Genomic DNA, 26,119 nt, shown 5'->3' with positions numbered 1-26,119 from the left:
GGCCGCGCTGTCCAAAAGCAATGTAAGACAAGCCACAGAAGTAATTTTAAATTTGCGAGAAGCCACATTCTTTGACACTCTACTTGTTTAGTTAAAAATATAGACAGATTTAAAGACAAATGACATCCAAGAGCGGGGAAGGAGGTTTTCAAATTGCTTTCGCCTGTGGCTCACATACATTAATTTTCTTGTGCATTTTTCTTTAAGATTATAGTGTTGGCTGCCTCCTAACAGCCATTCCCACCTCCCTTCCTTGTTCAGAGAACCCTGATTTTGTTCAGGGATGCAGGGAACTCACCGAAAGAGACCCTGGCCCTCTTCCTGGGCAGACTTCGGTTGGTCTGACCCAGGCTTAGTGGTCTCATTCCTTTGCCAGAAATTGCTTTAGAACCAGCATATGATTCAGTCTCGGCCCATGAGACAAATGTGGGGGTCCAATGGGGGCTCCTGAGGACATGGGCCACACTCCAAAGAGAGAGGCCTGGAGAGATGGCTCCTTCCCCATCAGACATTTGTGTTCTTGTTGTTCTCTTTTTATTGTGGTACAATAAACATAAAATTTACCATTTTAATCATTACTAAGTATATAGTTCAGCAATATTGAGTACATTCACACTGTTGCTCAATTATCACCACTATCTAAGAGGCACGTTTTTTAAAAGTAAGAAGAAAAAAGTGAAATTCATTTTAATAATGTATTTTATTTAACCTGACCTATCTAAAAATATTAGCAAGATGTAATCAATATAAAAATTATTAATAAGGCCGGGCACCGTGGCTCACACCTATAATCCTAACACTCTGGGAGGCCAAAGCGAGAGGGTCACTTGAGCTCAGGAGTTCGAGACCAGCTTGAGCAAGAGTGAGATCCTGTCTCTATTAAAAATACAAAAAATTAGCCAGGCATGGTGGTGCATGCCTGTAGTCCCAGCTACTCGGGAGGCTGAGGCAGGAGGATCCCTGGAGCCCAGGAGTTTGAGGTTGAGGTGAGTTGTGATGGTGCCACTGCACTCTACCCAGAGGCAACAAAGTAAGACTCTGTCTCAAAAAAAAAAAAAAGAAAAAATTATGAATAAGACATTTTACAGTCTTCTTTTAATACTGAATTTCCCACTTACAGCACATCTTAATTCAGACTGGTCGTATCTCCGACGCCCAAGAGACTCCGTGCTGGGCAGCCCAGGTCTAGGGTTTCTCAGGCCCACACATGCTCAGCCAGTTCGTGGGCACCCCCCCCCCCCGCGGGGGACAGCAATACACTGTGTGTTTATGAAAGGTCTGTGCGTCACCATCAGCTCCCCGGGGCAGTTTGTGATTCACTGCAGGACCCTAGACGGTGTCTGACTCTGATGGCTCTAGATCGGCGTCTGTAACCCCCGGAGATCGCTGTCATCATGCTTGGAGACGACGCAAGCGCTGGGGCCTACAGCAGAGCTGCTCCTGGTGGAGCAAACCTTGTGCCCCTGCCACCCAGCTGCAGATCCACCTCCAGACTGAGAGGGTGACCGCGGCGGCAGTGGCAAAGGCGGGGACAGCACAGGGCCACTTCCAGGTTGGGCCGATAATAGATAAACACACACCTACATGGAAAGAGGGCAGTGTGTGCGTGGGGTTGAGGCAAGCAGTGGTTGCCATGGAAACCAGCCAGCCTCACTCCAGACTTTCTCCCTGGCGCCTGGATCATCGGGTGGCTGAGGAAGCCCAGTGGAGAGGCATTGTTCTGGTACCTATGGAAACCTTCCGCATGGGCCCATCAGGAGGAAAGCAGATCAAAGAGGGAACGGTTACGTACCTTTCCCACCCACCCTCACGCCCGCCTTTTGTCCTGGGTGTTACCCAAAGAAGAAGAAAATAAAGCCACCGTTGCTACAAAGGGAAATGGCTGGACCGCTGAAGTATGACAATAGGGGTATGGTCGTCCCCAAGAGGGAGGCAATGAAAGGGTCCCATCTCTCCACCATGGTAAATGCTCCACTGCACACATGGTTATGGCTTCAGGGTTTTGCTGCCCGCCCAACCTGACCTAGAACCCACCCTCCGTGCAAAGTCCCTGGTTTGATCTCTTCCTGGAGATAAGCGTGTTTGGGATCTCCCCAGTTCATTCTTTCCCACACTCATTCACTCCCTCACTCTCAAACGAGAAGCACCACGGCATAGAGGAAAAAGCCTGGGCCGTAGAGTTACAAGAGCACCGGTTTAAATCCCAGCTCTGATGCTTACTGGATATAATTGATCTCGCCTCCATTATTAAAAACTCTCTGTGCCTTGGTTTTCTCATCTGTAACACGGGGACGAAAATAGAATAACGTTTGCCACTTGTCTTCTACACAGCTGTTATATTCACACAAGTTACACTGAATGTTGAGACCACATCTCATTCCAATTTGATCAACAACCACCAAGCAGAGAGCCTAGTACTTGCAAATACTCAAAAATATCCGTTGAATAAAGAGATTATAATGTGCTCTCACATGTATTGTATTTCCTCTCTCTGTCTTTTTTAAAAATTCCATTTTTCACAGCAATCTGGTTCAGGATTATTTCATCCCAGTACAAAACAAGACGGATTACAAAATTTAAAAATATGTGTTTCCTACTCTCGAGGAACTTACAGTTTCCTAGATTTGGTTAACAAACAACTTATATACTATTTAGTCTGTGCCAGCTATTGTTCTAAGCACTTTATAAATATTAGGCCATTTAATCTTCACAATAACTCTATGAGGTCTGTCACTGGCCCAAGGTCACACTAGTAGACAGCAAAGGTCAAACTCAGCCAATCTGGTTGTACAGCCTGTGCTCTTAACCACTCAGCCACGCTGCCTCTAAGGTGGATAAGCCACAGGCACAAACCGTGTACAAGACTGGTGGATTTCAGAAGAGGGAAGACCGTGCACTGCATCTTAAAGATGTTGTAGGACTTGAACATGCCGAGTTCATGGAGAACAGAGGAAGGATTTGTTGGAAAGAGAGGGGGCCCAGATGGTGGTGAGCCCTGACCATGTGCATGAGGAGTTTGGGCTTTAGTCCATGAAAAGCCACAGAAGGTGTCCAAGCCATGAGGAAACCTTAGCAAAGCTGCTTTGGGGAAATGCAGCTGGCAGTGGCATGCCAGATGAACTGAAGAGAGGAGACGGGACAAATGACAAGAGTGACACAGAAGCCATTATAATGGGTGGAGGAAGAGGTCACAGGGTTTAAGCCAGGACAATGCAAGAAGGACCACTTGACAGCAAATCCACAGGACGTGGCTCATGCCAGGATGTAAGATGTCTACATCAGTGTCCCACCAAACCATCCAAATCCAAAGCAAGTTCCAAGGAGCACTCACTGGGCACTTTCTTGGCCACCCACAGTAGCACAAGGGCTCCCACAGCTCCGGTGTCCAGAGAAGGTGAAACGTGGGCTCTCTCGGGTAACCCATGCAGACACAGGCTGAGCCTGTCCCAGCCGCATGCAGCTGGTCAGTGAAGCCAAGATGGCAAATTCAATCCTGACAAAGAGTCCTGGCCACGGCAATGTGAAAGATAACCTGGAACATGGAACCACAGTCCTGTTTGTTATCATGCCCTGTAAATCACAACCCCGGAATCGAATCCCAGCCTGGACCTTACAGCTCATGGGGCTTTCTTTTCCAATTCCCATTATTTTGGAAGGGAAGGAGTACTAATTGAACAGATGAGGAGTTGAGAGAGAGTTATGACCCATGAACGCAATTTGTCAGCCTTCTTCCAAGCTCTGCCAATTGTCTGAAACCCTCTGCCCGGTCCCAGTATTGCATAAATTCCTGGAGAAGGTTCCATCTGACATCACAGCGAAACAGATGCCAGGGTGCAGGCACAATGGGTAGAGTCGTAAAACTGGCAAAGAGAACTCGGCTTTGACAAAAGCTGAAGTTTTCCTTGTTATTTCTCTTTCACACTGGAAGCTTCAGAATCCCATTTTCATCTTGATGGAGATGATAAACTCTTAGCAAACTTTTATGGCTCCCAGGACGAAACCGAGGACTCTGCCCTTGCCTCTGGCCCTGCGGCTCTGGCAGACTTTTAAATTCAAGTCAGGGCAGAAACTGCTTTTGGTCCGAGGCAAAAATGTGTTTATCTCCGTAAGCGCAGCCATTAAGATGTGAGCATGAATAGCTGAAGAGATAGAACATTAAGGGAGAAAACAGGAAGAAATTGGAGGTGAGGCTATGATGGGAGGAAATGATGACGCACCAGCCCCCACCAGAAGCTTTTTACGGTGCCGGGGGAGTGGGGTGTGGGAAAAGGCGTCCGCAGAGACTGGGAGAATGGAGCCCAGGGGTGGGCCGAGGGGAAAGCTTTGCAGTGGGAGGGCTGTGATCAGTGTGCGCTGTGTGCTGAGAGAATTTCGAGAGTGGACATAACAAACAGGAAAATTGTGCTTGCAATTCTGCTTGTCTGTAGAGTCACTGCGGCTCCAAAATCCACCCCCTCTGCTTCTCGGAATACTAAAGAAAGTCTCCAGATGGAAAAATCTGAAGCCAGGCTGCAACACACACAAAAAAGAAAGAATGAAAGAAAAGAAAGGAAGGAAAGAAGAAAGAGGAGGCTCATGCAGGAAGCTGACACCTTTGCTGTTCCTCTGAGATCTAGCCTGCCGCGGAGCTAGGGGCTCAAATACTAAACAGGGTCAGGAGCCACGGGTTCTAGTCCATATGCTGCTCCTGAAACCGACTGTGTAACGTTGGGCAAGCCCCACTTTAATCACACGTAAAGCAAACCTTGGGGAACGTAATCTGCAAGAGGTAGCTAGGGCACAAATAACATCGGTGCGGCCACCCTCCACGCCGCACTCATGGCAGACATCACTAATCGGTCTCAGCATTTGTCAGGGCAGAGTTGATGATGCTGTGGTCTTTGGCAAAGCATTCTCTGTAACCACTGCTGACCAGTCGGAATGAACCCAGGAGATGACACTTGTTCCCCACCCCCAGATTGGCTCTCTTCTAATCCTTAAACACTACAGCTAGGCAATGTTGCATGTCGTGTGTACCCTCACTGCAGACATCCTTATCCAAGTTCTACCTGTGTTTTCTCTTCTCTTTGGCCCTCTTTCCAAGTCTTCGTAGCCAAGGCTATGTCACAACAACTGGTATGAAGGCTCTTCCCACTCACCTCTGTGTCTGACGCTCTGAACGTGACCTTGTGCATTTTCCCTGAACCTCTTTACCTTAAGTTCCCGCATTCCCCTAGAAAGCTCCTCAAGGCCCCATGGCCCCTCTCCCCTCCTAAGGATCTCATCAAGGTAGAGAATTCTATTCCTTTTCAAATGCTTTGAGATCATGGGATAGAAGACAGCCTGGGGAAGTTCAAAGACATTAAATCATTAGCCTCAGTGCTTTTGAAAATTATTAAAGAGCCCAGAATTAGAAATTCAGATCTCCTCCAGATTCCTGAGAACAAACAGCTCTCTTCTAAATGGCTTAATGTGTCTGTTTAATGTACACAAAATTATCTTTCAGGCAAGTGGATTATTTTTCATGTCATTTTGCATCTCTAAAATATAGCACCTATGGCAAAAGGATTAGGATTCAAAGTCTGACAAGATCTACAGCAGAAATAATTAGCACCAGAGGCTGCTTCTGAGAGAGAGTTAAATGAAAGAGAAACTGGTTACTTATTTATTTCTGTTCTCTCTGTCTAGATCTCCCCATCTCAGCCTGGGGAAGAGGAATTGTAGCTCTCGTGGTGCCGGAAGGGTGGCTCGGCGAATTGGCTCTGCAAGGTTTGTTCTGTAAGTCAACCCCGAGCCCCAGCACGCAGCTCCCTCCGGGCCAGGGTGCTATGGAAACCAGCTTCCGTGCTCCAAGTCTCAGGGGAGCCAACCAGATAAACTCACTGGTGTGCAATCTGGGCACAAGGACAGGGGAACAGTGATGTCTTATAAGGTAGCATCTAGGGAAGGGGTTAGCCCTTCCTCCCGAGGATATGGACCATCTTTGCTTAAATCATGTTAATTAAATTGGAAACACTTGAAATAGTCAGCCAGCCCATGGAGGGTTTGCCGCAGTTGTTTTCTAAGTTCATCTAGGAAGTTAACCTAAAATCAAGATTCATTTGGGGAATTTCTGCAATGTCTAATCCACTGATCACCCACAGAGTCCACTACCCTCGCTGTAAATTTAGGGGTTAGCTCCTGCCCGCACCCTGAGTCTCTGCTACCTTGCTCCAGAAATAAAAAATGACTTTCACCACAGTAATGTTTCCTAGGCCCTCAGCCCCTCCTGGGTGCCTCCGGCAGTCATTGTTTTAAATAAATGTGCCTTTTATGAAATGTTTACAGGTACAAGGAGATGGAGCTGCTTCTGCCTCCGGAAGAAGAATGGACGTGCAGGAGCACAATGACTCGCTTCGGCAGCCATTCAGCCACCGCAACGCAAACGGCAATGACAGTACCAGTATCTCACCCGGGTGTCACCTGGGGTTTCCTCCAGCAGAGGCTGCTCTATCGGAAAGGAGGCTCTTCATGTGAATTGCAGGGCTTGTAGGGTCACCACGTTTAATACCAAGTCAGAACACGATCTGCTCAGAGGCTTCCGATTATTTGGAGACAGCTCAAGGACAGGGCCCCAAGGCTACAATGGTTTAAAAGAAGCCAACCCCTGTGGAGAGGAACTGGCCCTTTGGAATGTGGCCTGGCCGCCAGGGCATCCTTCCTCCATTATGCCCACCTCCATGGCCTCAGCCCCATCTAGATGCTTCTGCCTACATACTTCATCTCTCTGCACACTGAGACCTACCTGGAGAGGGGGCAAGAAGGAAAAGAACGGCAGGAGGTGAGGCAGGGGCAGGGGCCACATCTCACAGGGTCTTGTAAGCCATGGAAAGAGCTGTAGTTTTTATTTCAAACGGATGCCAAGGCAGGGGAGGGCCACACAGGGACACCTGTGATTTATCCTGCCTCCCTCCACCCATTGTGGCACTAAGCAAAAGACTGTTCTTCCTCCTTTTGCAGCTCCCCCGGTGCCTAGCACAGTGCCAAGCGCACAGTAGGTCTCAGCCAAACTCTCGCTGCCTTTGCTGAGGAAGGGAATGAGAACACAGAGAGACATTTTGGGCTGCAAGAGAACAAACAACTGACGAACTACTGCTACCCCTTCATTTCATCCCTAGAGACGCCGAGGCCTTGAAGAGGGCGTTGACCTGTACAAGGTCGACCAGAAAAGTCACAGCAGAGCCAGGGCTAGAATCTGCTTTTCTGCTGACTGCAGTTCCTCAGACTGTAGTAAGCAACTCTCACCTGCACTCCCACATCCCAAATTGATCTCAAACGCCGCCCCCAATCCCCAGGGCCCAGAGAGACACACGGCGTGAACCTAGGTGAACAAACTGCTTTTTTCTCTTTCTGATGATGCGAGCTTTCTTCCTGGAGAGATCTGAAGTGGCCAAGAAATGAAGTTACCCCCCTCATGGCTCACAGGGAGGCGGTAACCTCATGGCAGCTTCCCTGGGAGCCCACGCAGAGGCCTGTGGGATTGGGCAGCTCCTGAAAACAACTGCTTTCCTCTTCCAGGAAGTTATTTTCCTCCCCTAAGGCATAAGCCCAGGCAGAGGGCGCCGCGAGTGCCGACTGATATAATTAGCTCCGGGAAGACTCTCCAGCCCATGCCAACCGGGCCTTCGCTCCGGAAGCAAGGGGAGGGGTCCGGACCCCTCCCCGTGGGCCTCCAAACCCCATGCCTTCCTGGGCACGCCGGAGCTCGGAGGCCAAGCCACCCGACAGGCGTGTGCGGCAGCCAAGGAGCCAGCAGCCTCTGCCCCCCGAAATGCCACCTTTCTTGTGACGTGGCCTCTGTTTCACGCTATTTGTAGTGGAAATGAAGACCAGGCGTGAGGGGGGGTTGTGTGGGAATAGGGTCTTTCATTCCTGTCTCCTTTTCAATGAGTTGTCCCCTGGTTTCCCTTATGACAGTTGTGTCACCAACAGCCACAAAAGAGGGTAGAGGGGATTAAAAAAGGAAACAAGGAAAAAAGTGAAAATTCAGCCTCTTTGCTACAGCAGACTGGGGACAGAGTTCTAGGAAGTTGACGGCTTCCCAACCCTCGGGTTAATCTGCTGGGTCCTGGGCTTCTCGTGCCTGCAAGGAAGTCAGAATGCTCAATTTACTTTCTGGATTAACCCACCTCCAGTAAACAGGGAAGGCCCGGAGTCTGCTCTCGCAGGGACGAGGCGCACACAGGTTTAAAGGTCACCTTCGATGCCTCAGGCCAGACGTGTGCCCCTGGAGGCTGGGAACCGGAACGGAGCCTCCCGCCCCTGCCGTGTGCCTCCATGTCAGCACAAGGCCAATTTTATGAACTAAAATTAACCGGATGAGCAAAAAAGACGGCCCTGGTGCTTAAGAGGCTCGGGTACATCTAATTGAGTTTCCAAGTGCCCTAATTCCTTAAGAGAGACAGAGGAGCAACTGCCATGTCCTAGTTCCCTCACTACTCTAACAGGAGACAGTGGTTCCAACAGCTGAATTTTTAGGGCAAATGGTGGCTTTCTGTTGTTGTCGATTCCCTGAAGTAGTTTTTTATTTATTTTTTTTTTTTCTGAAAAAAAGCCTCACTCTGGACCCAGACTCTAAAAATGGGGCTTCTAGTGCGCCAAATTGGGATGTTTGGGGCCCGTAGGCACGAGTCAGTCTGCCTCCTCCTAAACATAGCCCAGTCAACTAAACTTGGCAGCAGCAGCCTGCGTGTGGTCCCGAGTGTGACTTCCCAAGCATGTGCTCCCCAGCGACGACAGAGGCTGATGACTTTGTCATCATCGTTGTCTCTATTTTTGAGTCTCCCTGCTAAACAAACTCTCTGGCAGCTGAAATGGAGGCTGTGAGGAGAGTCTCAGTCTCCCAGGATATTTTTCCGATAAATAGGGACTGCAAACCATCAGCACCCTCTGAAGGCCTTGGGGGAAAATGAGGCAAGAAAACTCTCCACCAGACATTTCATTTCCTATGAAACCTCCAGGGGGCGCCAGCTCTTACTGGTTGGGAAGGAAGGAAGGAGGGAGGAAGGATGGAGAGAGGGAGGGAGGGAAGGAAGGAGAGATAACATCAGTCATATAAACACATTTACTCGGGCCTCTGGGATCCAGCAACAGAAATGCACAGGATGTGCCATCAGGATTAGGACAGTTGAGCTCTCAGTTCTGCCCAAGGGACTGATGGATGGGCCCCAGGAGTCCCAGGCTCTTATTTATTACCAAACTCTACTTCAAAAGCCTGGCCACCTGAAACCATTCTGGCAAATGCAAGCGTGACATCTTCACCTTCAACACTCCGGATGATTGCATTTCGCGGATTTTGCTGGAAGAACCAACATGTGTCCAGTGCCTTGAATGGCATCTGACCCCTAGCAGGTGCTCCAGGAGTGTCTGAAGCAGGGGTCCTCAAACTTTTTAAACAGGGGGCCAGTTCACTGTCCCTCAGACTGTTAGAGGGCCGTTGGAGAGTGCGGCACACATTCCACACATGCGCACTGTGGGCCCAGGACGAGTCGGCTGCTAAGCAGGACAGGCAGCGGCGGCAAAAACACCTGGCAGGCCAGATAAATGTCCTCAGCCGGGCCGCATGTGGCCCGCGGACCGTAGTTTGAGGACGCCTGGAAGGAACCGATGGAGGGATGCATACACAGCCCAGGGGAGATGCTTCCCAGGCACAGGAGAATCCAGGTCTTTATCTTTGGGGGATGCAGTTCGCTTTCCCACCTCCTTTCTATGGCGCTGTGGTCACTACCTGCCAAAATGCATGTCAACACGCCTCCCACATGCTGGTGCTGATGTGCCCTCCGAAACCAGCCCGTCTCTGCCCCGCCGGCCTCACTCCACATCTGACACAGAGACCACAGGGAGCGCACGTGACGCTCTCTCTCCACAAGATTCATCTGTCATCCTGCCAAGGCGTTTCCTGTGACACGCGCGCCCACAGTGCGCAGCTCCGGGGGGAGCCCCGCCCGCCCCCCAGCCCCAGCCAGCTCGAGGCGGCTATGTGAAGTGAGAATTTCCTGGCTGACTCAACAACGGTGAGTCAGGCTGGCATGAGCCAGCCGCAGAGAGGACACAGCCTGGACGAGTGTGAATTAAGAATGCGCACGGAGCAGGCAGCGTCAACTGGCTGGACCCACGCCAGGGCCTGCCTGGGGCACCCCCAAACTGCCAGGCCCAGAGCTCCTCAGCGCGCTGAGAGGACGCCTGGGTTTGGCGAGGCCTGCTCTAGCTCCGCCCCAGGAAAGGATTTATTCTCCACTCCCTGCGCCTGTGTGTCTCCACACCAGCCCACTCCCTCCAGGACATGGTGACGGGCTCACACTGACACTAACAGAAATAGTAATAACCAGCGGTTAGGAAGCACTAACCATGTCAGAGCCACGATTCTGAGCATTTGACATGCATTGACTCATTAACAGGCAGTTAAAGGGACTATCATAATCTCTGTTTTGCAGATGAGGAAACTAAGGCACCGCAGACGAAGCCACTGTCCCAGGGTGGAAGCCCTGGAGAGAGGGGAGGCTGGGATTCAACAGAGGCCGGGCTCCCAGTGCCCACCCGCTCCACGCGCAGCAGCCCCCCAATCCTCAGGGCCTCGGCAGCTCCTTCCCAAAGACAGCGTCCCAGGGAGAGAGGAGAAATGGTAGCTGGAGTTTGGGAGGTGCTAATGGCTCTACCTGTCCTCATTGCTGGTTCCAATCAAGTGAGAAAAAGAATGAGACAGAGACCACAAGATAGTAGAAGCTCTAGTGCAGATCACACGGCACTGGCCCAAGGGGCTGGGCTCCCCGCACAGAGAGGCTGAAACAGGGGAGAGTGGAGGGGGGCTGGCAGAGGGAGGCAGCGGGGCCTGCTGACTGCATAGACACGGCAAACACTCCGCTCACTGCCGGGCGCCTACCTACCTACTGTGTGCTATGCCCAGTTCTGTGTGCCGGGGAACACCAACAAAAGCATGTGGGTTGGACAGATACAAGGACGCAGACGGACGGAAGGACAAAAGGCACCCACCCACACCTGGAAACTCCAGAAGAGAAGGGACACAGCAGCGTAAGCCCTTGCCACCAGAGCCCAGAGGCCCTGGGAGCCAGAGATGAATGGCCAGGATGAACAGGCTGCTTGGGGCCAGGACGGCTCTTCCTCTGTCCAGAGCTAGCTGAGGATTGATTTCTGAAACTCTCCTTCATTTTCACAGCAGCCCTGGGGAGGCCGGAGGAGCCAACACACCAGCTAGTAAAATTAACAGCTGCTCTTTACAGAACGCCCCGGGGAGGCCGCGCACAGCGAGTGGGCTGCAGGCCGGCGGTGCGGACCGGCAGCTGGTGCGGGCAAGGCGCTGGCCTGCAGGCCCAGGTCTGGGCCCCTCTCTGCCGTAAGGACTGGACTCTGTGAGCTGTCGGGCAGGGCCTGGGGGCCGGGTCTGCAGGAGAGGCAGACAGGGCGACTCAGGGAGTGGCCCTGCTCCCAAATTCTCAGACACATTCCCCTGACCTTGGGAAGTGGAAACCCACACGCCGAGCCCAGCTGGGGACCTGCCACGGAACTCGGGGGCCCACCTGGCTCTGGCCTCTGTCTCCCCATCTCTCCCACACAGGACTTAGCTGAGCCTGTGGAAGTAAATGTCGGCACGTCCCCATGAAAACAGGATAGATGTTAGTAATGCTTTTTATCCATCGCCGTGTGCCAAGGGTAACTTATAGGGCAAGTCCTGTAGGCCACTTAGAAAGGAATATTGACAGTCATAGAGGGGGTGGCAAACTTTTTCTCTGCAGGGCCAGACGGTAATTATTTTAGGCTCGTGGGCGTTTTGGACTCTGTGGATACTACTCAACTCCGGCATTGTAGCATGTTAAGAAAGCAGCCACAGACAATGCGTAAATGAGTGAGCGAGGCTCCATTCCAATAAAACTTTGGTAACAGACACTGAAATTTGAATTTCATATAGTTTTTACATGTCAAAAATATTCTTCTTTTGATTAAAAAAAATTTTTTTTTTTTAAATGTAAAACCACCCTTAGCTTGTTAACCATACAAAAGAGGCTGAGGGGCAGATCGGCCCACAGGCTGTAACTAACCGAACCCTGGGCTGGTTAAAGGCTTCCCGAAGTGAGGGCTCTGTGATGCCCACAGGTGTTTCATGGCATGAGGGTCCCACGGTGAAATGGAAGTGGGCAATGTTGAGCAAAACAAAGTCTTTCCGCTTCCCTCCTGCAGGACTTCTGTGGGCATTTATATGCCGCTAGGCATTGGCAATCTCGAGGAGCAGGATGAGAAATGAAGTCTGTCCAAGTTCCCAGGGAACCATTTTTATCCTGGAACATCTCCTGGGTCTAGTGTTCTGTGGAACCTAATTAAAGCAATGAGGATAAAGTCTAACCGACTGTCAGCAACAGCACCTCCAAATGTGGTCCTGCTTGTCTTTGAACATCTCCAGGAACAGGTAACTTGCTACCTGTCGGGGGAGACTGCTCCATTCAGGGACTTCTCTGACTCATGTTTTCCCACCTGGGTAAAGGATGCTGGGTCACAAATTATTAATGCAAATCCAGTGGATCTTTCATCAGATAAAGCCAAAATTTCATGTTCAATAATATAAAGAGACCGTACCTTCTTTGGCTTTTCAACCGATACCCAAAATATGAACTCTGTATCTATGTACAGGATGAAAGAAAGAGCCATTATTAAGTCCTGGAGGGAAAACCTTTAACCACTTCAATACCACGCTCACGGGCCGCGAAACCTTGCCCACAGCTGGCACTCATAGTCCACACCATAGTTTGTGCTGTGCATTGACCACGAATCCGTTTTGCTCTTGTGCGATGAGGAAAGCTTTAAAGCACTGAAAGCTTGTTTTACTTTACAGGCAGCTTTATTTGTAATGTAAATCAGAATAGGTAACATATACATACATGTTTTCATTACGTTAGTTTTAAATGTTCACAATTTTATTTTGATAAATGAAAAATTAGAAAGTCGTATCACAGCTGTAGGCTAAAGTGGCTGTGCACGTTCATCTGTGGCTATCGACTACAGTCGACGCTCGTACCAAAGTGGTTAAAAAGAAGCCTCCCTATGGGTGTTAAAACAACTCACATAAAACCTCAGCTTATTCCTGATAGCAGAGGACAGGGCACACCTGGTCACGATGGGGGTATTCTTACTACAAATAGGGTCCTGTGAAACCTCTGGTCTCTATACTACAGAGGAAATTTGCAGATGATATAAGAATTTTATGGAGATTTGCCTAAAACATAACAAAAGGGGGACATAGATGAGAAGAAGAGAGAGCAATGGAAATGTGAGCTGTGTGTGAATTTGCCACCAGGCACCACTGAAAAAGAGAAGTATAGGATGAGGATGAGAATTGTCACAAGCACCATGAGCCACTTAGTGGGAGAAATGAATGCAATGAATGTTGCATATTTGATTAAGTGTATGCCCATGTGCACCTCCATTTGGTCCAACCAATCTAATTTCATGTGCAAACAACACAGCAGTGAATGCACATCTATTTAACTTTATTAAACCAATAGGATTATTTTTATTTGAAAGGCGTATTTGATACATATTTTCTTTTGGGTGCTTAGAGATTAGGATAAATGGTCCAGGCTATGTATATAATGTTAATGTAAAATGCCACACAAGTGACATATTTAGGAAGATAAAGGGAGAGGCTGGCATTTTTCTGTCTCTTTACATGGATAAATCACCCCCTAGACGTTACAGCACATGTTTTCAGTTCAAGGAATTAGATGTGCATGCTTCCTGGAGCAATACTCAAATGCAACAGCATAAGAAGATGGGGAAAGTAACTAAAACGAGTGATTGTAAGAGCTCTCTCTATCTTTGCTCAAGAAGCCGGTAGCTCTACTGGTGAGACCAGTCTTTGAAGAAGCACACAAAACACCGAATCTGTCGAAGGGTTAAGGTAGAGTACAGGCAGTGTAGACGTGGCTCACACCTTGAGGTGAGGCTGTCCTTGGCCACAGACATAGTTTTCTTAAGGAGACAGTCACTCTGGGATTAACATGGAAATGAACCTGAATACTCAAAAACTAGGAGATGATGTAGCTAGTGTGTGTGCATGTGCCTGTATTGATCTCTGTGTGTATCACTGTGTCTAGGAATTTCCCTTTTATAAGTGGGTTCTCTGTTGCTGTCACTCTTATGCCATATGATCTCAGAAAACCCCTTTCCTCCCAGCCCCAGCCTTTCAATTTCTCTATATGTAAAATAAGGGAATAAACTGGATGAAGAGTCAGCAAACCATTTTCTTTGAAACAAATCTTGCCCACTACATGCTTCCTTTCTTAGAAAATGTTTTAGGAATTGACATACAATAGTTGTACATATTTTAGGGGTGCATGTGATATTTTGATACATGTATACAATGTATAATGATCAAATCAGGGTAACTGAGATATCTATCACCTCAAACATTTATCTTTACTTTGTGTTGGGAATATTACAATTCTTCTAACTATTTTGGAATATACAATAAGTTATCATTAGCTGTCATTTCCCTACTGCACTGTTGAATACTAGAACCTATTCCTTCTATCTAACTGTATTTTCCACCCCTTGCTTCTGTAAATTAAGTTTTATGGGAACACGGTTGCACCAGGGTTTTTAGTGGCTGCTTTCAAACTACGGTGGCCGAGTTCAGCAGTGGAGTCTGCACGGTCTGCAAGCCCAGACTTATTTACTGTATGGCCCTTTATAGGAAAACTTACCGACCCTGAACTTGATTATCCCTATTGATTTTGGCTTATGATGCCATGCAGTACAACCGAACCACACAAAAGCCTACTTCATGTGTTTCTTGCCCTCTTTATTTAGATACCGTTTTATTCTTAGAAGGATTTAATTTGCTCACAAAAATGTATGTAGCACATAACTGCATACATGTAAATTTCAGATAGGAGAGTAAGGAAATCAGGGCGAAGCGAAAATGAGAGGAGAGACGATGAGAAGCACCTGGGGGGAGGGGGAGGGCAGGAGATGAGACTGCGTAAAACGCAAACCTGAGAAGCTCTATATTTTTTCACGGGCCACCAACTTGGCCTTGAGCAGCCACCACAGAGACACACGATCCCTCTCCCAATTTAGAGCATTCATTGGATGTTCACCAGGAAAACCACAACAACCCCTGGTGCAAAAAGAAATCTTCATCCCGGGCGTCTGCGCACAAAGCGGGTAACATGAGATGCAGTGAACAAAGTCCTCAAAGACACCCAAACGGTAGGGAGAAATCCTGATGACATTACAGCTATTAATATATCACAGTTTCCCTCGGTCTGGGCCAACTCCAAATCCCAAAGCGGAATTTATCAGCAATTCTTCCAGCATGTTCCAAAGCTTAAAAAAAAAAAAAAAAGCAAACGTACTACTTTTATAATGAGAGAATAAATGTTTTTTAATTAAAGAAAGACAAAGGATCAGACAACTGACTTGTTTGGAAAAAAAAAAAATAATAATAATAATAATAAAAAAAAGAAAGACAAAGGAAACAGTAACCCTTGACAGCCTGGCATTCACTTTAATGCAGACTCCCTTAGCATTGTGCTCCAAGAGAGGGTTCCGTCCAGACTGGCTGTTTTGGGGCAGCTAAGCATGAGTGCCAGAGAGAGGGAGGAGACAAAAACAGGCTGTTCTGAGACCTGGAGCCGTAGGGTCAAGGAATTTTTGTCACTTTGATGATAAGCCTCCAGGTGTTAATTATAAAAAGCACTGGTGAATGGTGATTATCATTTGTCATTTCTTAGATGAAGCTTTACAACTTCATACCTTGTTTATCAATATAAATAACACACACTCTGCATCTCTGTTGCTCACTGCTTTCTGTCCAGTGCCTTGCACTGTGCCAGGAACAGGTGAGAAATAAACACCTTATTGAATGACTGATACGCTTGTCCGAGAGATCCCACAGATATTCTGAGGCTGTGCTGGCAAGGCCTTCCCCGGCTGGGCCTTCTCCACAATGGCCTATCTTCGAGATTCTCACCCGTGACAATTAGACAGGTGAGGAAGAGGCCCAGCTTGGCGGAGGCCAAGCTCCTGAGTGTGCGTCAAGGAAAACAAATTAAAAATTGAAAAGGGAAACTGAACAGCCCGGTGTTTCGTCTTGCTTTGGTCCCACTGTTGCAGGGATAAACATTTGGACAGCTCAAGACAAACACAGCTTTGGGTTCTGAACAGGCAGAGCTGCCTCCTCTTGCATGCCGAGACTTCAGTGTAAAACCTGTTCTTTGTTCAGAGCAAGGACCTGCCTGCTCCTAAAGGAAAGGCCTGTTCTCAAAGGTACCTCCTGGAGCTCTGAGATGCCGGCTCTCTGCACAGTGGGACCTGCTCTGCTCTGAGTGGTCCCGGCAGCCTGGGCAGGACTTTCTCCAAGGAGACCTTTGGAGAGCAGCTGGCACCTTGAGCAGTCCCAGGCAAGGAGGCCGGGGCAGTCCGCACTTCTACATGCAAATGCTAGGAGAATCAGGCCAAACAGCCTCAGGATCTAACTGGCTCAAAGATGGTAATGTCAAAATGTCACAGCCAAAGCGACAGCTGGCAGTGGCTTAGAAAAAGGAAAGCATTGTCCTTGACTGGGAAGCAATGACAGAGAAGGAGCACTAGACTGGGAGTCTGGAGGCCCATGGCCACTAGCCTGGCTCTGTCACACAAAGTTGCATGTTTTTAGGCAACTCATTGCCCCTCGTATGCCTTGATTTTCTCAGCTGTAAAAAAGGGATGAGTTCACAGATGAAGACAGGCTTGTTTCCTTGTAAGAAACCCTACAACACAGCCATACGGGAGATATGGAATGAATAGGACGTGGTCCTTGCTCATCCAACCGACTGTAACGTACAGAGCCTAGCACGGTGCCCTCGGTAATGCGGTTGCTGGCAGTAGCCCCGAGGTGGCTGTTGGGTGTGCTTGGTCCTATGAGGTCTGCTTTCATGATATCACCCACCTGCGTCCGCTGCTTGGTGCTAGTTCAGGGCTTCCCTCACCAGGACCACAGCAGCCGTCCCCTCTGGTCCTCCCTACCCTAACTTGTCCTAGGACCTCCAAGCTCCTGCCTCATCCATCTGGTCTCCACCTGTCCTCCAGCTCTCTCTGTACAACAACCAACCATGGTACCCCTCCCTCAAAACCTCCTTGTCCTGCAAACTCAGCCCAAATTCTTTAGCTTGGCCTTTACAGTTCCAACAAGCTATCTCTAGTGCACCTTCCCCTTCTTTTGTGTCTGCAGCCCTCTGTTCCCTGGGGCCCCAGGCTCCTTCCCTTCTCCTTGGCTCTTCTCTCTGGAAGGATTTACTCTCCTTTGACTTTCAAAATCCTACCTTGCATTTCAAAGCGCCACTCAAGTGCTTTCTGCCTTATTAGGTATGCATCTCATCTTCTGGCCCACCAAGCAGCGCCTTTCTTGTTTTCAAGCTTGGGGATGTTTTTATTTTTGATGTCTTCCCTTCCATAAATCATGTGCTCAGTTCATCTTGTAACGGAAGTTCCAGTTCAAAGGCTTTCCTCTCCATGAAGCCCCAAGAAGCCTTTCCGATACCCTCTACTCTCCCCTACCGCGGCCCCCTGCACCCCACGCAGACACACGCCGCTTCCGGACCCGGTGCGTACAATCAGAGCCATTCCTTGTTTTCCACAGGGATGAAAAAAACATAAACATTGGACCCAAAATTGGTGCTCAGTAACTCTTGGCTAATGCTAAAGAAGATAATTAGAACCGTCGATGATGGCCACATGGAAGGAGCAAGTGTCACATCTGTACAACCGGTTGGCTGCTGTTCTTCATCCACCATTGCCACCATGTGTATACAACGCGCTGCTCCCATTTTGTGCCCCGTGAATACCCAGACCCAGAACTCAGCCTCTCTAAGACCAGATCGGGCACATTCGGGGTGGTACAGTCACAGACTCAACCTCTGAGTTCCCAGTGCAGAATCTACGCGTACACAAGCACGCAAGAGCAATGGGGACTTTACTGAAGAGTCGGGGAGGGACACAGCCAACAGCAAGACACCTCCAAGTCCTCACTGGACACAGTCTCTCCTGGTCACAGGGGCCCGACTGTCCTCCTCCTCTGCCTTCCTCCAGGCAACAGCTAACCTCTCCAGTTCTCTCTCCTTCAAAACCTACTTGAGGTTTCTCCTCTTTCTATTTTGCCACCACTTGCTATCAGCCTTGGCTTCACACCCAGCCTTTCAGGAGACTCAGCTCTCAGCAGGTTCCTCAGCGAACAGAACCTGTACCCCTCGAAGGCTGCGTGGCCAGCACCTTTCACTCCTTGAGCACGAAATTACCTGTCGTATTCCTTCCCTCAAGCAGTCTGTGATATACTCGTCCTAAACTTAACATTGAGTTCTCCCCACGAAGGATTCTGATAAGTGGAATTTTTACCACCTCCCTCCGGCCACTCTTCAGCTGCCCACTGGGTTTTTGCCATGAAACACAGAGGTAATGACAGCTACTTTCCAGTGTCCCTGCCTGATCTTTGATCCGCCCAGCAGTCAGGATGTCCCCATGAGCCAAATGACTCCCGACGGAGCCCTACCTTCAGGCCCATACAAAACAGCTTCCAGAATCACGATGAGAAATCGCCGGGAATGCAGCATCTTCTCAGGGAAATGCCTGGCCCAGAGCAGACCAAAGAAAGCCGGCAAGCAGGGCTGCCCAAGCAAGGAGCCAACTGTAGCAGGACCACAGGCCTGCCTAGGGCGACCAATTCGTCCCAGGGCTGCACTGAAAGACTCATGTCCCAGGGAGCCCCCAGTCCCAGGCAAACTGGGACAGTTGGTCCCAGGCCTGTCCCACCCATGGTCCTTGCCAAAACCCAGGGGCTCGCCAGTCCAGCCAGTGAACCAGGCTGAGGTCAGAGATGCAGCAAATGCACAGAGAAGGGGCAGGACGCGCAAGCTCCAGGGCAGGTGGGCCCAGGACAGGGCCTCATGAGAAGGGCACACGAGCACGCTCCGAGCACAGGGCCAGGCAAGCCCACGTGGGCAGCTGTCAGGTCTCAACACCAGATGACTAAGGGTCTCCACCACGGATGGGATCCAGTTAACGCCGTGCAGGGGAGTGGAAACTGCCCCGGGGGGGCTCTCTAGGTGGCTGCCAGAGGACAGCAGTAACATCACCAGAAGGCCACCAAACACACACACACACACTCAGAACTCCCCGGATCCTCTCACTGATGGCCCTCTGTAGGCTTCTGGCATATGTTTCCTGGACTCCCTTCTCTTCTCCAAGCTGGTTGAGCTCTGTGTGTGTCTGTGTGTGTGTGTACACCATCTTGCTCCCAACGGACCTTCTCTGCCCAGGATGCTAGTCCATTCTCTCCATGTCCCACCACAGACCACTGGTCTAGACATGCATGAGCACACAGCCCCTCCCACACAGCATGCAACCCCACCTCCCGTTAGCCAGTGACCTGGAGAAGACCCCCGCCCCACCCCAAGCATCACATCTCATAAACACAGCCATCCTGGCCCGGACAGCAAGGCCGCCCGGCGTGGCGGGTGTGGAGACTCACCAGGACTCTGCCAGTCAGCGTCTGGGCGGATATCATCACCCCGGCCCAGTCCTTCACCGAGGTCATCCAGCCGACCTCGGCGGCCACCGTCTCCTCTTTTTCATCCACTGGTTTGAGAGTGCCGTCTGCCTGGCTCGCGCCATTGTTTATCTTCTGGGCCTCCTGGTAACAGAGAGAACGAGAGTTGAGACATAGGGAACAAGTGGATTTAGATAACACACCCTGCTCATATGGCACCGAGGCCCACAGGGGTCCCCAGCTGAGTTGGGGAACTGGCTTAAAGGTACAAGAGAAGGAGTGGATTATAGCTTTGATTGTTTTTGTTAAAAATCTTTCTTTAAAAAAATAATCTTTTCTTTATTTCCTCTTAAAATATTTTAGTGAAAGAGAGAAAGAAAGATAATACCATTCTTTTCCCATTTTAAAGAAAAACACCCAAAGCTCAGGAGGGAAAGCAACCTGGCCAGGATCTCAGAGTGCTCAGGAGGGAGAGGTGGGAGGCATGCTGTGGTCTTTGCCTGCCCAGCCCTCACAGCAGAACCCCCAGTTCTCTTTAAGGAAATTCCCATCTCTTCACTTATGCTATGTGGTTCAAAAGGGACTGATGGCCCCGCCTTGGCTCCAGCAATGGAGACTAGTCAGTCAGTCCATTCTACCCACTCCCTGACAACAGCAATCGGCCAGGGTGGTCACATGACCCATGCTGACCCGGTAAGACTCAAGCCTGGAACATTTGCTGAAAGGAATAGGAAAAGTAATCCTTCCCTGAGAATGAAGCCACCACAGAGAAAAGTAGAAGCGATAGAATACTGGTGTCACCATTTGAACACCTGGATCCAGCTGTGCCTGAAATCCATATAGGACCCTTACAAGTACAGGAGACAATCAATTCCTCTTCATGGCTTAAAATGTGCTTCAGGAAACAAAGCTGATCTCATCAGATAACTGAGCCCCACAGGGGGCCCTAAATTGTATACCTTCGCACATAATATATGCTCTGCCTGGAATACTCTTCTTCCACAGAGGCTCATAGCTTACTCCCTGATCTCCTTCAAGTCTTTGCCCAAATATCAGCTTCTCAATGAAGTTTTCCCTGGCTACCCTTTTAGAACTGTAACCTCTTCCCCTCCAACAGCACTTTTCTGCTTTTTCTCCATAGCACTTAAACCCTCTAATGCACTCTATAATTCATTTACTTATTTCACTCACTGCCTGCCCCTGCTTACTGCCTGTAGCCCTGTGCCTAATGTAGTACCTGGTCCATAGTTGGCTCGATAAACATGAACGAATGACTAAAAATTATTATGAGTATTTATTGGCCTGGGCTTAGCATTACCAGATAAAATACAAGACACTCATTTAAATTTGTATTTCAAATAAATAATAAATAACTTTTTAGCATAAGTATGTCCCAAATACCGCCTGAGACATACTTACACTAAAAACTCCTTCATTATTTATCTAAAATATAAACTGAACTGGACCCGTACTCAAATGCCCACTGAGTTTATTACTGCAGATGAAGATGTTTAATAAGATGCCAGCAAACTCTACTCATCATTTTAAGCCCTAGAATTAATTTCCAAAGCAAAGCCCCACTGAGGACCAATGACTTGAACCAAGGACAGAGGCGAAAATCTTTGTCTGCAGTGCGTAGGTGTGGGGAGAGGGCCCAGGGCGGCTTGGTGGCGGGTGGGAGGGCGCATTGCCTGAGGCTTCTTCCTGGGGAGGTGGGCACCACAGGTAGGAAGCTGCTCCTGATTCTGGTTCTCTCCCTCCGGCTGCCCTGGCTCGGGGAAGCCGGGGAAGGGAGAAGCAGCAGTCGCAGCCGATGCTAATGTTTAGCTCCCAAGCGTGTTAAGCCCCATGGAGCTAGATCAGTCCCAGAGGAGGCCTGGTGGGAGAAGGCCGCAGGGTGGACGTACTCGGAGGCCGCCTGCTGCCCAAGCCTGCTGGCCAGTGCCGGTGGCCAGTTAGGACTTGTCCTGGCCCCCAAGTCTCAGCCCTGTGACTCTCTGAACGTGCGGGTGTCCAGGAGGAGGCGGAGGCCCTGATCTAGGGGCTGCCATCGTCACTGCAGGTGCATTCATAGATTCAGGGTGAAACTCTAGCTCTCCGCCACTGTGGACCTCCTCTGCAAGACAGGGGCAATACTGCCTGCCCCACAGATTCTGTCGGGATTGAAGAGTACCAAATGGCACAAAATACAGGTTCGACCCAGCACCTCTGTGTCCTCGTGCCACTGGCGCTGTATAGCAGTGGTTCTCAAACAAGCGGGCAACAGAAGCAAGCTGAGGGGCTGGCTAAACCACCCAATCACCCGCATTTGTCCCCCTCTCCCAGGTAATTCCGACGCTCCTGGTCTGGGGACCCCACTTTGGGAACCATAGGCCCCGACCATGCTGGTATGGCTTGGTGACCGCTGCCCTTAACACAAATGCAAGATGGGTCTTAACCCCCAGCTTTCTCCTGGCCTCCTCCTCCCCACAGGGACAGGACCACCTGCTTCTTTCAGAACTGGACAATCATGCGGGGATAGGAAAGGGGCGGGGTAGGAAGAAGGCCTTCAAATCCAGGCTCTGGTAATTCCTTTTGAGTCATGCCTCCCAGGATATTTCTGAACTGGTTCCTGGCCACCAGCTGGGGCTAGCCCTCTGCTCCTCCACCCTTGGGGGCTCAGGTTCCCCAGCCCCTGGCAGAGCCCAGAGAAGAGAAATGAGCAGGAAAAGCGCTGGGCAGGGGGTCCCCTGCAGGCACAGTGGTTCAATGCATCGGTAATTCACAGAACATGGAGGTACATGGCAGATAACATTATTTTGCCAGCCCTCTTACCTATTGTTTTACAAGGCATTCATTATTTTAATTACTTTATGATAGGCAAGGAAAAACACAGACTAAAGGGAGATAATGTCCTTGTTATTATTTGTTTGCACTGTGGATGTGGTGAGCTTAATTACCACACGTGGGAAGCAAGGCTGGGGTGGGGGAAGGGCACTCTACGAAGTCTGATGCCAGCTGGCCGGGCTGGTCACAGTCCTGCACCTGAAGGGAGAGGCCACTCTCTCTGCCACCAGCCGCACTCTGGCCAAAGCACCCCTCATCGGGAGCAGGTATTATAACCCCATGCTCCAAAGAAAAGTGAGCAGAGGCCCAGAAGGGTTAAGTGGCCTTGCAGGGAACACTCAAGAGGAGATGGCAGGGGGCAGAACCCATTATAACAGGGATGGCCATCATGTATCAAGCCAGCACCAGGTGCCAGCACCTAAAAGTTAAGGGTTTTCTATGCATAATCTTGCTCAGACCTCATAATAGATCCAACAGGCAGGTGGAATTATCCCCATTTTACAGACAGGGCAACTGAGAGCAGGTATCTCTCAGGCGAGGGCACAGAGCCCACCAGGGCCTGGGTCTGCTCCACCACTTGCACGCTGGCTGGTGGGATGTTAACCCACCAGCCTCGGCCTCCTCTGTGTAAGATGTGCTGAGCCTGTGTCCCGTTAAGGTGCAGGGGAAGCGTCAGTGAGGCAAGCCACCACAGCACTGGGCACAGCAGTCACAGCTGCCCTGAAGGAGCACCCACTGATGGGGCTGGTGGCCTTCGAGGATATTCAGTTGTGGCTGCTCCACTTCCATCGACTTGTGGCCCTGGAAAGGACACTGGCCCAGAGTGAACCTTTGATAAATAACCACAGAACAGAGGATAAACGAGTGTAGGTTCTGATGGCTCTTACCCTCCAACTAGGCCCTGGGCCCTGGGAGGTAAGGTCCCCCGACTCCCGGAGGGGTTCTGGTCGGAGCTGTGACCCCCGCCCAGGACAGCAGGGATCCCCACACGGGTGGACCCTAGACCAAACAACATCTTAGACCCTTCTGACTCTAAGTTCCATGACATCGACGTCCCATTTCGAGAAGAGGAGGCTGAGGACCAGAGAAAGGCTGCCTCCTGGGTCCCAGTGCCCTGCTCTGTCTCCTGTACTTCATGGGCACGGCCTCAGAGGGGGGAGGCTATTGGTTCTGAATGGCAAAGTGAGCATCCGCCCCCCCCAAGCCTTCCACTGCCCATTGCAGGGGGCAGGACCCAGCCCCCACGCAGGGAGGGCTTCTGAGTAGGACCAGACAGGCTGCCCTGGCGTCAGCCAGGAAGTCACTGTGTGAGTGAGTGTGTGTGAGTATGTGTATGCGTGTGCGTGTGTGTGTGTGTGTGAGTGTGTGTGTGTGTGTGTGTGTGTGTGTGAGTGTGCGTGTGCAGGTGTGTTTGAGGCATGGGGTGTAAGAGAGCGAAGCCCTGCTGGCTGCGGGCTCCAGCGACCTCAAGAGGACAGGCCTCCAGATCTTCCGAAGTGGAGGAAAAAGAGCCTTGGGAAGAGAGAGGAACATGGAGGGAGCAGCAGGGAGAAACGAGGCCTGGGGCCATGGGGTGGGGACACTGTCCCAGAATGCAAAGTCTCCCAGGAGCCCTCTCCCTGCCCCTGATCAGCTCCCTGAAAAGGAGGCTCAGCCTTGCTTTGGAGGCCGCTCCACCCCTCTGCCGCCAGCCCTGCCCTCTCTCCCCATCAGAGTCCCCACATCTAGTCTCAGCACCCACAACCGGAGGGTACAGGAGGCCTGGGGACACCAAAGAGCACAGTGGCCACAGTTCCCTCCTGCCACCCACCCTACCAGGCTGGGCCTGACCACACGGTCTCAGCCCCTTTTGCCCTGTCCCCATTCTTTTCAGCACTGTTCTCCACAATGACTTCCTGTTGACATGGTCACAGAGGGCCTCACCCCCCTCTTGCCACCATCACCTGGTCTTCAAGACAGAGACCACCCATCTGTTGGGTTTGGGCTTCCCCCCTGGATCACAAGATCAGAGACCAAAGCCTAGAAAGGACCTTGGCAATGCCTTTAGAATGCCACCCCTACACACACGCCATACAGATGAAAAAACTGAGGGCCTGGAGGGAGAGCCACAGCCCAGTGCCACCCAGCCCAGCCAGGTGACCGAGCCAAGACATAAGCCCCCAGCTGGCTCTGTTCCTCCTGTCTCTTGTTGCCTCTCCAGCAAGATGATTGCTCCAAATCTAGCCCAAGCAACTCACTCACTCCCAAGCAGCTCCCTCCACGGCCCCAGCCTGCAACCTGGAGTTCAAGGTGTTCCCAGGACTGCCAGAAGCCTCCACCTGGCTGGTACTTGGTTCAGGCATTAGGGCCATGGCAAGGCCCAGCCTTCCCCAGCAGTGAGCGCTGCCCCTGCCCAGCGCAGCAGAACAAGCCCATGCTATCCTGGGACCCCACCGCCCCTCACATCTGGGCTGTCTCTCTCCTCCTTCCTGAACTGGACCCAGCAGCCTAGGAATTTCAGGTCTGTGGTAGGAAGAACTCTGAGAATCAAGACACTCCAGTCCAAGTCCAGCTTTCCAGGTGGCCTCGGGCGAGTCACTTCATTTCTCAAAGCCTCGGTGCTCTCTTCCGTGAACAGACATGAGTCCTGCCTTGTCTGCCCACTTGATTCTCGCAAGAAGCCTAATCTGGTAAGGCAGAGCACAGGCCTTTCTAGAAGCAGCTGCTATCCTCTGGTTCTGGCAGGAAGCAGCCTGCTCTGGAGGGAGGGATCTGAGGCGGGGCTCAGCTCTCAGATCCCCAGCCCCCTGCACCTTGCAGGCCAGGGCCCCGGTTGTCTCCTTGCACCCCAACGGGATGTCAAATTGCCAAGTCCTGCCAGGTGGCCCGCTGTGCTGGGCACACCCAGCCTGCGAGGTGTGAGCCTCTCCACACCTGCTCCCGCCTGGCCGGGCTCGCTCACCCCAGGCACACTCCCACCAACACCTGTCAGGCCGAGCCAGGCGCCAAGGCCACCGCAGGCCCCACACCTGCTGGGTGACTGCATCGGGGATGTGGAACCAGCTGGGCCAGCCGTGAGGGGCATCCCACAGCCCCCTCCCTGCCGTCTGCGGGGGCCAGCCCCCGAAGCTCCCAGCCTGTCTCCAGATTCATCACGCCTCAGTTCCCTGCACGCTGGCTCCTCATCCCGGATCTAGGAAGTTGTCTAGGCAATGGCCATCTGGGAAGAAAAATATTCTTTTAAAAACGTAAGCAAAAGCTCGTCCCTGCTGTGCCCGACACCCTCCTGTGGCTTCTCGTCCCACTGGGAAGACAAGTGACAATCTTCTCATCCACTCTGCCCCCTCCTGCCTGTCATCCTGGTGTCTGCTGCTCGCTCACTCCATTCCTCATGCTGCCGGAACCTTCCAGGCCCACCCCCATAGGGGCTGTGTGGACTGGCCTGTCCCTCTGCCCCAGACACCCCTGCGGCTGCTCCCTCACTTCTCCCTGGGCTTTGTCCAAATCTCCACCTTATCAGTGAGCTCCTCCCTGAGCACACCCCTGGAAATGCCACCCCCCACCCCGGCCACTCCCTGTCCACCCTCTCTTCTTCTCTGGAACATTTATATCACCATCTGGTCGCCTACACACTTTCCTTAATCATTTTCTGTTGTCTATAAGCTCCATGAGGGAAAGAATTTTTGTCTATTTTTTTTTCATGGCTATATCTTCAACTCGGAAACACTGCGAGCTCAGAGCAAGCACCTGATCATCTTGGCGGTA

At 50.8% G+C, this 26,119-nt stretch overlaps 1 protein-coding gene across 27 annotated transcripts in view; it reads right to left on the bottom strand.

Annotated features, from left to right (window-relative positions):
- KCNMA1 (potassium calcium-activated channel subfamily M alpha 1) overlaps positions 1–26,119 on the bottom strand; it is a 722,512-nt gene that overhangs the window by 495,323 nt on the left and 201,070 nt on the right. For all 27 annotated transcript variants that reach the window (XM_076010104.1, XM_076010105.1, XM_076010108.1 and 24 more), the window contains exon 2: positions 19,532–19,693. In XM_076010104.1, the coding sequence (XP_075866219.1) occupies positions 19,532–19,693 (162 nt within the window). The remainder of the gene's footprint in view (positions 1–19,531; positions 19,694–26,119) is intronic.

Source organism: Microcebus murinus, chromosome 14 (genome assembly GCF_040939455.1).
Source record: "Microcebus murinus isolate Inina chromosome 14, M.murinus_Inina_mat1.0, whole genome shotgun sequence".
NCBI classification, from domain to species: domain Eukaryota; kingdom Metazoa; phylum Chordata; class Mammalia; order Primates; family Cheirogaleidae; genus Microcebus; species Microcebus murinus.
This window is presented reverse-complemented; position numbering and strand designations above follow the sequence as displayed.